This window comes from Natrix helvetica (assembly GCF_964273705.1).
Source record: "Natrix helvetica genome assembly, chromosome: 6".
NCBI lineage: Eukaryota > Metazoa > Chordata > Lepidosauria > Squamata > Natricidae > Natrix > Natrix helvetica.
Genome location: NC_138553.1, coordinates 53705518 through 53717635, shown reverse-complemented (window position 1 = coordinate 53717635; position 12118 = coordinate 53705518). Strand labels below are relative to the sequence as shown.

Here is a 12118-nt window from a genome sequence, read left to right as displayed (position 1 = left end):
GTATCTCTGCAAAGCTTTAGCAAAAATCTCTCTCATTTTCTTATTTGGACCAATATAAACGATATCATCAACATAAACAAGAACTATCTCATATGTATTATGAGATCTCTTTGTGAACACACACTCATCAGTTTCAGACTTAATAAAGCCCATTGACTTTAGTTTGTCAGTAAGACATAAGTACCACATTAAACCAGACTGTTTCAGACCATAAAGACTTTTGTTTAGAAACCAGGTATCCCCTTCTTGTCGGAATCCTGGAGGACCTCTCACGTAGATCTCTTCATCTAGGTCAGATAAGCCGTGTCAACATCGAACTGAAAAACCTCTAAACCAAGGATAGTTGCAGTGGCTAAAGCAATTTTTACACTCTCAGTTCTGACTGTCGGTGAGTAGGTGTTTGTGTAGTCCTCAGGATAACGTTGAACGAAACCCTGAGCTACCAGTCTGGTCTTGTACAATGACTCACCATTTGGCTTCTTTTTGATTCTATAGACCCATCGAGTGCCAATAACATTTTTGTTTGCTGGAGGTTTTGCAGGTGTAAATACCTTAAGTTTCTTTAGACTGTCCATTTCATTCTGCATTGCCTCATACCACTTCTTTGTTCTAAATCAGGAAGATGCTTGATTTGTGTGAACGTATCAGGAGGAAGTGTAACATTGCAAATCAAAGGCAAGGATGTTTTTGTCAATTGCCACGAATATCGCTGTGGAGGGATTCCCTTTGTGACCCTCTTGGAACGTCTCAGAACAACAGTCCATTCTTCTTCTTCTTCATCCTCGTCCTCACATTCGGTGCTAGCATCAGCATCAGCATCCGCGGCTCACGAAGACGGAACATCAGGTTGAGAAGAACTTGTGGATGGAATATCTGACCGTGAATCTTGGTCATCGGGCTGCGTGGCATCTACAACATCATCTCTAGGAAAATAAACTCCAGGATCATTGGAATGAATCCTGGTCCAATCAACATCTTCCTCAAAATTAGCAGATTGGGAAATCACAATTACATGTTTAGGGTCAATAAATTTACTCTATTTTGAATTATCATCAATACCCATAAATCTCAGTCTCTTTGGTGCTGGACCTCCTTTTCTTCTTTGAACTAAGGGAATGTTCACCATAGCGTATGAACCAAAAATATGAAGGTTCTTGAGATCGGGCTTGTATCCATACATCATGAAGAAAGAAGTCTGATTTATTACACTTCTCCAAGTATGGTTGACAATGTAAGTTGCATATTTGATAGTTTCACCCCAGTATGGGTTACTGAGATTGGCGTCTTCTAGGAGACAACGCATCATGGTTTATAGGACCCCTTGTCTTCGTTCTGCGACTCCATTATGAGCCGGTGTGTACGGAGCTGATGTCTGGTGAAGAATTCCATTCTTACAAATCCAGTCCTGGAAATGCTGAGACATGAATTCGGCACCACGGTCACTCTGGATTCTGGCGATGTGAACTTGGTGTTGGGTAGAAACAAGAGCTGCAAAGTCTTTAAAGATCTGAAAAGTCTCAGATTTCTCTTTCATAGGATATACATATACATATCTATAGTAATTATCAACAATTGTTAGAAAATATTTTTTACCATCAAGTGTTGGCGGAAAAGGACCCACTATGTCAGTGTGTACCAAATCAAAAATGCATGGTGACAGGCATGTAGCACGTTTGAGAACTGCTGCTGCTTTGGATTTGGCCTTCTTGCATACAGCACAATCCGAAAACACCTCACACCCCTTTAGATCCAAACCTTTTGCGAACTCCGGCATTTTCCTAAGAACACGGAAACTGGCATGCCACTTGTGGATACACCTGGAATGCAAAGGTTTACCAATCAGTGAATTTTCAACATTAACAGTTTTGTGAGGAACCTCAGGCTTGCTCTGAGCAACCTGTTTCCTTATTTTCTGTTTGTTGGCTTTAGGAGCCTTTGGAGTAGCTACAGCATCTCTCACTGGAACATCTCTCTCTGGGCCTGTGCTCTCCTCTTTTGGAGTTTGTATACTTGCCAGTGTTTGCAGTTTAGGCTTTGGTTTTATGTAATAAACACCACCAATTAACATGGTTTCAGCAACAATATCTCCATTTTTAACTATGTAACTTGCTTTTTCGAGGTGGTGAACCTGGAACTTTAACACTCTAAACAAGTGACTCTGACTAAGCAAATTACTAGTTGCTGTAGGTATGCAATAAACATCAGGGATAAATGCATTGAGCTCTTCAACATAAACAGTTCCTTTCCCCATGATCTTACAGGGATGATTGGAGAAAGAATAAAGTTCATGTAGTTCAGGTTCAGGCTCGTGCATCTCTGTGAAAATTTCCTTTCTGTAGGTAACATGCAACACTGTGCCACTGTCCAAAGTCCACAAAAGCCGTCTGTCGTACTCTGGATGAGGTTGTGGATTGTTGGTTAAGGCCAATGTGACGAGTGGAGCTTGTGGATTACGCCTTGGACCACGTCGACCTTGTCTTCTGCCTGTGCCTCCGGAATCTGTTCCTCTGGGCTGGTATGTGACGGGAGCTGGAACTCATTGGAGACAATCCTGGATGGCATGTCCCACACAGTTAAAGATGTAGCATCTTGGCATCCTTGGAACGTAGGCTCTTCCTCGGAAGGGACGCCTAGTTGGAGCTCTTGATGCGGGCGGTTGTCACAAATGTGGTGTGGCTAACATAAGTGCCTCTTCTTCAAGTAAAAGTCTGTAAACATTGTCCACTGTGCATTGAGGAATAGGCACTTGGTTAATCTTTGCAATGGCATCTTTCCATTCATAATTCAATGAGTTAATGATAATGCTGATCATTTGAATATCATCAATAAAATGGCCTCTTTCTCTCAATTCTTTTCTCATTCCTGTCAGTTTGGTTAAATGTCCTCCAACTTGTTCACCAGGTTTAAATCTCGAACCATGGAACTCAGACATGAGCAAACATGAAGATTCAATTGAAACAGGCCTGTAGCAATTTTCCAATTGGACCCAAATTTGTTGGGCTGTTGCATTAGGCGGAAAAGTAACCTGCAATTCAGTAGCCATGGACATCAATAATGTTGTGCAAGCCTTAGTCTCTAAGTCTCTTATTGCAGGAGTCCATGGCTGGACAGGAGGATTAAATACCATACAATGGGTACCTTCTCTGCAAAGCAAAAGTGCAACCTCACTGACCCAGGCCTTATAATTCTGTCCTGACATTTTTAATTTTGACTCACCAGTCAATGGAGCAACAGAAAATGCCTGTTGAGGAATGTGCAGTTGAAATGCTGGCTATGCAGGTAAATATACTTGTTGTAGTCGCACCTGTGGTTGCTGTGCTAAAGCTGCGGCCGGTGCTTGAGCTGCAATATTAACATGGCCTGCTGGAGACGCAGCCATTTGCCTTTGCTGCATTAAGTATTGTTGTGCTTCATCTAAGAAGACATCAGCAGCACCAGGGGGTGCTGAAGATTGAGCCTTTGGAGATACTTGTTGCATTGCAGCCTGAATATCTGAGTGAGTTAAGGACATGTTTAATAAAGCCTGGTATAATATCTGTAATTGTTCCTGGAATTTACTATGCATGTCGGCTTTCTCTAGTAAATTACTTCTGCCAGTAGATGGAGCTGCAATTTCAGTTTTAGGCTTCTCAATTAATCTTTCTGCCTGCATGGCATTTGTAACTTGAGAAGAAAAAACGTCTTGTGGCAATTGTGATGTGTACACAGCTCTCTGTTCTGATTTGACTGACACAATATCCTCCAGGGGGTGTGTCTTAGGTTTTGGAGAAGGAGCCGAGATGGCGTTCTCAGAAATCTGAAAAACAGGAGAGTTCCTCTTATCCGGCTCGAGCATAGATAAGGCCATTTTTGCCTGGGATAGCTTATGTTCAAAAAATTCTATTTGATCACAATAGGCTTTTATAGCTTGCTTAGAGCTTCGAGGAGAATGATAGGTTTCTCTCTGTGTGGGAGAGTATAAATGCTTTTCCGATTGTGAAACCTTTGGCCTTGCCCCAAGCGTTTCAAAATCTAAAGGTTCTCGGAGAATTGCTTGGAAGCATACATAATTAGAAGGAGGCGTCACTGACCTTGGTCTTAGCACGTCGCCTTCAAGAGCAGCTTTTCTGTATTCTTCTTCTTCTTGAGACCTGTGTAAGAGCATTTCCTCCTTTTGTTCTCCCATGGCAGATTCTTCATCCAGTCTGGTTGCTGAAGCAAGCGGCATTTGAAGGGTAAACCTGTGTAAAATGCTTTTCGCTTCTTCATCAGAGAGATCAGAGACGTCTATATCTTGTGCAGGACGTTTTCTTAGTTTCTTTTTCTTTTTAGGCATTGTAGAAGTGATTAAAATCAGCGTTCTGCAGTCGCAAAATTAATCATCTGCCTAATTAGCCTAGACGCTTATCATCAAAGTAACAAGCAAGGAAAAACCATAAATCAATACAAAATAGCCATAAATCCGAACCATCCTCTGCTACCACTTGTCAGGGTGTAAATTCAGCTCTGTATTTAATGAGGGATGAACCATGGCTTCTCCTTGAAGTATACTTGATAATTAAGCAAAATAAGCTTGAGATATATTCTAAGAAACACATTTTATTGTAAAGAAAATGAAAACAAAAACTTACTAGCTAATGATTACATTTTGGCAGAGTTCCTGCCTACCACCTTGGCAGGCAAACAAAAGACAAAGAAGTGAAATAATAATGATGAAGGAATGTGGAAGAATGTGTGGACATGCGCAGTGAGTTTAGTGATAAGAGTCAGATCAGTCTACCGTATGTCTTAGAGTCTAAGCACAGCTGGCAAGCAAAAAAATGCAGTGACACTCAGGATGCAGGAAGAGTTTATTTGGCAGCCAGGTTCAGAAAGCACATTGCAAATTCTGAACAACCTTCATTATCGAAGCACACATTCTTATACATTCTTAAAGACAGCGTAACACGGAAACACTTAACTCATTTCTTATTGATTATCTTGAGGAAAAAGCCTTATAAGTAGATATTGTCTTACTTCTCCTTTTGTCTTGGGTCATAGGTACTGACTACGTGTCTCTATGCAAACTTTAATTGAACCTTGTGGTTTTGGATTTTTGACATAGGGACGTTTGCTTGAACATGTTGTGGTTGAAGGCTGATGACATTTCCCTGTCCCTTTAAGCAAGCTTCTAACTGTCCCTTTTATGCCACGTCTTCATTCTTATATTTTAATCCATATTTTATTCTACTTTACTAAAATACAGAAGATTGGATTTTTAAATTGGACAGGAGTTGGGCGTTGGAAAGGCATTTTTAAAATGCTGGAACTATTTATATAAAAGCTAATACCACATTTAAATTTTGCAGTATTATAGTAAATTTGTATAAAGAAGAAAGCTGATTTGAAAGCTGATTTAAGACTGCCAACAGTTGACAAAGGAAGGTACAACATACCCCCAAAATCCTAAAGACTTGGTTGTGGAAATTTAAGTGTGAGATTAAGAAAACCTAATTATTAAAAAGCTTCAAACTTCAAAATAAGACTGAATTGGCAGAGGGGTTTATGAAGATTTTATTTTTGGACTAATTAGAGGAACAGACTGATTAATTTAACTTTGGGATACAAAATCTCTTGGACAGTGGATATCGAACCACTTGAGAAGTGGCTTTAGGTTTGGAAATTAGATTGTTGGACTGTTAGAGAAAAATAAAAAAATAAAATAAAAAACAAAAATGAGTGAAATCCGGTAAGAAATTGCATTGTTAATTCTGGATTTTAAAGGCACCTTGACAAGAGAATATGAGGAGATTTTGAATAAAATGCAGAGTATTTTAAAAAGAAAAGCTGGAAATTATAGTACAAAAGACAAGGAGAAACCAGGACACTCAGGAAGAGGAGGAGTCAACTGAAAGAGCAGCTGAAAAAATTGAACAGAGGAAACAACAAGCAAGAAGACAAGACAAAAAGAAGAAAAAAATAAAATAAGAATGATTGATGAAATAAACCAAGGGGAGAGTATTTTAAGGGAAATTAAACAGGAAATGGAAATACAGGAAAAATTTCTTGGGAGAGAAACAGGGGTAAGAGTAGATCATTTGAAACTTAGACAATGGAATAGGGTAGAGAAGGGAGAAATATTTAAGAGGATTGGCCAAGCAGTGCAAGCAAATACAGTACAATAGATCCAAGAGAAGAATATGGGAGACAAGCTAAGAAATGGAAAATCAAAATTTTAAAATGGATGAGAGACGATGGATAAAAATAGGGGGGGATATTTCCTTAAAATATCATTGAGATAAGTTAAAATGGGTTTGGAAGTTAGAGAAGCTTGGAAAAGATTGCACATTATACAGAAAAATAAAACATTTCTTTATTCAAAGAGACACAAACAACTGTCAGAGAAAATTTCTTCACTCCAAAAGGTGCCACTTCTGATCCTTAAACTGATTTGTGTGAATAAATCTTAGCTCAATCTGCTACTGGAACAAAATAAAGCAATTATGACCACCATTGCCTCTTGAGCAGCATTTCAAAAATAATATAGGAGATTCTAGTTTCCTCCATAATAATGATAAAATATATATTGAGCTGGCATATACAGTAGGTGGTAGTAATTTCAGAAACTTTCAGAGTAATTATTCATGCTTGGTTGTAGGACTAAATGTGATTAAAATAAACACAATTTTGTGCCCTTGAATCATCAATTAATGAGAAAATATTTTGTTTATAGTCAAGATTCAATTACCAATCACAGGATCCTAAGTGCCCAAATGAACGACACCTGCTTTACAGAGAATGGGCCTATCCTCAAAATATTTTCAAACTGCAACCCTTAGATCTTGTCAGGTAAGTATTAAGGAGTGTTATACCATTCCTTATGAGTATTTTATTTTTCTATGAATAATAATCATTTAACAGAAAACAAGCATTTATAATGTTGCATTAGGCAAATGTGAGAAAAAGCAAAAATGTGTTTCTTTACAAAATTTAATCAGTATGTAGGCTATCGAACTGCCAATGACTCTGGCCAGTTAAGCTGTACTTTGTCCCAAAGCCTGGGAGAATTACCAGCTTTTTAATTGTTTCCTGAATGTCATCAGAGTATGAGCCATCCAAGCCCCAAATGGTCTAAGCATATTTTCCATTAATTTATATTTGTATGATTACTTTTAATAATATACTGAGTAGAACTATTCTTAAAATAATATTTTTTAAAGTTCAGTGGTAATGACTACAAGTGGCCCAGCAATCCCATTGCTAAGAGATGGTTGTTAAGTAAGATTTCATATGACTGTGAAGCACTTATGACCTCACTTCTCCTGAGGTTGTTAAGTGACCTGTGATTAAGAGAGACATCATTTCATCACAATTTGTGATTGTATTGCCAAATTCTCCATTGACTCTGTCTGTGAAACATGAAAATGGCAGGACTGTAGAATGCTGCAAAAGTTCTAAATACAAGAAGCAGTCCTAAAGTTATATTTTAGCACTCATAACATGAACAGAATAGTTGTTAAGCAAGGACTGCCTATGATTATAGAACATAAGCTTCAGAAAAAAACATTTGAATCATATTATATCTTCATAAATACAGAATGTTGGATTCTTGAAAAGTTCTTGCAAAAATAAAGTTCATAGTGGTGGATACAGTGCCTGATTATTCACAAGTGGAACTGCTATTATGAGACTCTTATAGAACTTCCAGACTGAAATTCACAGTATGTGATGTGAAAAGATCATCCTAGTGATAAAAAAATATGAGCATTATTATTTCAAGTAATTCCTGTGTATCACAGTTTATTAAATAGAGAATTGCTTTTCCAAGTGACTGAATGGAAAGAAATGGAAGCCACGCAGTTTTCCAACTAAGTTAAAGTAGAGCCTATAGCTCTGGTGGCACAGTGGTTAGAAGGCAATATTGTAGGCTAACTCTGCCCACAGCCAGGAATTTGATCGTGACTGGCTCAAGGGGACTCAGCCTTCCATCTTCCCGAGGTCAGAAAAATGAGTGCCAGACTGTTAGGGGTAATATGCTGACATAAACTGCTCAAAGAGTGCTGTAAAACACCGAAGTGGTATATAAGTCTAAGTGCTATTGCTATAGCCAAGCACTTTTATTTATTTATTTATTTATTTATTTTTATTATTAGCGTTTATATACCGCCCCCTCTCCCGAAAGGGACTCGGGGCGGTGTACAGTCCGTATCAAAATACAACAAATTAAAACATAGTAATAACTACATAAATACATGTATGAGAGGAGGATAAAATATGCCAAACTGTACAGCTAAATAAATAAATCGATACAAAAGTTTAAAATCCCAATGTCATATCAGGTTGAATTTAAAACACTATCCCTCTAAAAGCCAGTAAGAATGTGTATGCCAGGAGGTAGACATTATAAATTATGCCAGACCAGCCAGACGGAACAGGTGTGTCTTCAGTTTCTGTCGGAAGGAGCGGAGGTCAGTAGTGGTTCTAATGTCGGGGGGGAGGTCATTCCAGAGGGTTGGGCCCATCACAGAGAAGGCCCTACTCCTCGGTGTCGCCCGTTGGCATTGCCTCGTGGACGGCACCAGGAGAAGGCCCTCCCTGTGAGAGCGAATTGGCCGCAGGGATGTATGTGGGAGGATGCGATCCCGCAGGTAACTAGGCCCTATGCCATGGAGCGCTTTAAAGATGGTGATCAGAACCTTGAAACGCACCCGAAAGACTACAGGCAGCCAGTGCAGCTCGCGAAGGAGAGGTGTTACGTGGGAGTACCTAGTACTCCCCATGACTACCCGCGCGGCTGCGTTCTGGATTAGCTGCAGTCTTCGGGCGCGTCCCAAGGGAAGCCCCATGTAGAGAGCGTTACAGTAGTCCAGGCGAGACGTCACCAGTGCATGAGTGACTGTGCGTAGGGCATCACGGTCCAGAAGGGGGTGCAATTGGCGCACCAGGCGAACCTGGTGGAACGCCCCCCTTGCCACGGCTGCCACATGGTCATCCATTGACAGCCGGGCATCTAGGAGGACGCCCAAATTGCGCGCCCGTTCCACAGGGGGCAATTGTTCGCCCCCTATGGCCAGTGATGGAATCAGCTGGCTGAACCGAGGTGCCGGTAGCCACAGCCACTCAGTCTTGGAGGGGTTGAGTTTGAGTCTGTTGTCCCCCATCCAGACCCCGACGGCTTCCAAACACCGGGACATCACTTCGACAGCCTCGTTGGGGTGGCTTGGGGTTGAGATGTACAACTGAGTATCATCAGCGTACAGATGGTACTCAACCCCAAAACCACGGATGACCTCACCCAGCGGCTTCACATATGCGTTGAACAAAAGGGGCGAGAGGACCGACCCCTGCGGCACCCCACAAGAGAGTGGCCTCGGGGTCGACCTCTGCCCCCCAGTCAACACATATTGCATCCGGCCGGAGAGGTAGGAGCCGAACCACCGTAAAACGGTGCCTCCGACTCCCATCCCCTCCAGCCGGCGCAGTAGGATACCATGGTCAATGGTATCAAAAGCCGCTGAGAGGTCTAATAGGACCAGGATAGAGGAGCAACCTCTATCTCTGGCCCTCCAGAGATCATCCACCAACGCGACCAAGGCTGTCTCGGTGCTGTGCCCGGGTCGGAAGCCGGACTGGCGTGGGTCTAGATATACGGATTCGTCGAGGCGACGTGGAAATTGCTGCGCCACCACATTCTCAACAACCTTCGCTAAAAAGGGGAGGTTGGAGACTGGACGGTAGTTAGCTAGCTCCGTTGGGTCAAGTGAAGGCCTCTTGAGCAGGGGCCTCACCACCGCCTCTTTCAAGGTAGTCGGTAAGGAACCCTCGCTCAATGAGGCGTTCACCAGGCCTAGAAGCCAGCCTCGCGTCACCTCCCAGGATGCCAGTACCAACCAGGAGGGGCACGGGTCCATTGAACATGTGGTGGGTCGCAGCCGTCCACGCAACCCATCTAAATCCTCGGGGGCAACAGAGTCAAACTCCTCCCAGAGTGGGCTCACAAGACTCACTGATGACGGCTCGTCCGGTCCACTGGGGGGGGCCCATCCGCTCCGGATCTGAGCGACTTTGTCCTGCAGATATTCCCCAAACTCCTCTGCTCTTCCCTGCAAGGGTGCCTCCCGCGTCTCCTGCGACAGGAGAGAGCGGGTCACCCTAAACAGGGCGGCAAGGCGGTTATCCGCAGACACAATGAGAGTGGCACAATATCTACGTTTGGCCGTTCTCAATGCCACAATGTCACTTGAAAAGACCCCAAATATTCATAAAACAGACTGGAAGCAGACAAAAAAGGAAAGTGTCAGGGCAGCCTCCATCAGTAACCAAGAAAGAAACCACTCAACTCCATTTTTCAGAATTAAGAGTACTTTTACTGTTTATGAGTAGATAGCAGCTAGGCAAAGCAAAATCTGAGGCAAAAGCACACGTAATCATAGATATCAATATGTGACCCAACTCCCTCCCCCTGGTAACCCCATCCCCCAATCCAATCCACACACCCCACAGGTGTCATGTGAGTTGCATTCTTTTGAAGTTTGGGATTTTTTTGCACTCCCCTCGGAAGGTGTTAACTCCGGGTTGAATGCGAAACTAAGATCTTGCTTAATGTCACGGCAGCCTCCATCAGTAACCAAGAAAGAAACCACTCAACTCCATTTTTCAGAATTAAGAGTACTTTTACTGGTTATGAATAGATAGCAGCTAGCAAAGCAAGATCTGAGGCAAAAGCGCCCGTAATTATAGATATCAATATGTGACCCAACTCCCTCCCCCTGGTGACCCCATCCCCCAGTCCAATCCGCATACCCCACAGGTGTCATGTGGGTTGCATCTTCAAAAAACATCATCAGGTTGGTATGCTGGACAGTTGGCCTTGGCAATTCCACTATCTGCAGCATGCACAGTAGATGGTGAGAAAAACACTCCCTTCTTCATTCACTCCTGTGCTAAAAACTTCCCTTCCCAAATACCATGTCATCCCCCCTCCCCGTTTCAATGGCAGCTGAAAGCAAAGCAGAGGCTGACAGAAAGCATTGATGTTGCTCATGAATTCAACTTTGAACAAGGCATGCAGTAAAGATGGATTTGTCTTTCTTTCCTCTTAGATTCCATATCAGGATTTTTTTTCTTTCTCCCATGGCATAGAGTATAGAGTTCCCCAATCTTTTTGATTTTGCGGACCAGTGGCGGGGAGGGGGAAGGGGATGGTTCCACACAAGCAATGAGCAAGCATGTGCACATAGCTCCATTCATGCAAATGGGGATGTGTATGCACATTTGTGCACTCACCTGCCACTGCCATGGCCCGGTTCCAAATGGCTCAAGACCCAAAGGTGGGCCTCATCCTAAGGGTTGGGGAACCCTGACATGGAGGAAGAAAGGCACGTTTATCTCCCACTTTGAATAAGACAATAGTCACACCCCCAGGATCAATTTTGAAACAGCTTAACTGAATTCAGAAGAGTTGCAAGATAGAAAACAGAAAACAGGATACTGTTCCTTTTGAGCAAGTTTCTATTACTTTAACATCTGTGTAATGAGAATGCATACATGCATACAATCCATTATGCTATTCCCATGGGGGGAGGGCTACATTTGATGCATAGCATGGAAAAAGAAGCAGTAAGCAAAAGAAGTTAAGGCACAAGGTAAGTGAAAGGAAAGGCAATATAAACTTTCGTTTTCAACAGCATCATTCATTAAACCTCTCTATAACTTTCTGGAAATCATCATTTCCTTCAATGTGTCCTTGCAGAGATTGATCCATTCTCTTTTAATATTTTTTAATATCCTATTTAGTTATTGTATCATTGAATAATTAAGGTTTTGCTATTTACAAAAAATAACCTTAATTACTTTTTAGTGATCCTGGAATCATTCTTAAACACAAAAATCAGGATAGCACAGTGCATTATGTTTTCTTCTTGAATATATGAGAAACTGATTTTATTAATAAAGGAAATACACATCTATATATTCAAGGAATATTGTTGTGTCCATAGGAAATATTATGGTGAGAAAATTGGAATCTATTTTGCCTGGCTGGGATTCTACACCCGGATGTTACTTCTGGCAGCAATAGTTGGTGTTGGATGTTTTTTATATGGATATTTCACAAAGGATAACTGCACTTGGAGGTAACCTTATAATTCATGCTTTTCGT

The 12118-nt window shown here is 41.7% G+C and overlaps 1 protein-coding gene and 1 long non-coding RNA gene across 2 annotated transcripts in view; one reads left to right on the top strand and one right to left on the bottom strand.

Moving 5' to 3' along the window:
• LOC309394792 overlaps window positions 1–12118 on the bottom strand; it is a 482407-nt gene that overhangs the window by 164188 nt on the left and 306101 nt on the right. The gene's annotated exons all lie outside the window — the stretch shown is intronic.
• The window catches only part of ANO6 (anoctamin 6), a 285876-nt gene that overhangs the window by 175419 nt on the left and 98339 nt on the right, over window positions 1–12118 (top strand). The window contains exons 7-8 of the mRNA XM_081958403.1: window positions 6692–6807; window positions 11958–12092. Coding sequence (XP_081814529.1) covers window positions 6692–6807; window positions 11958–12092 — 251 coding nt within the window. The remainder of the gene's footprint in view (window positions 1–6691; window positions 6808–11957; window positions 12093–12118) is intronic.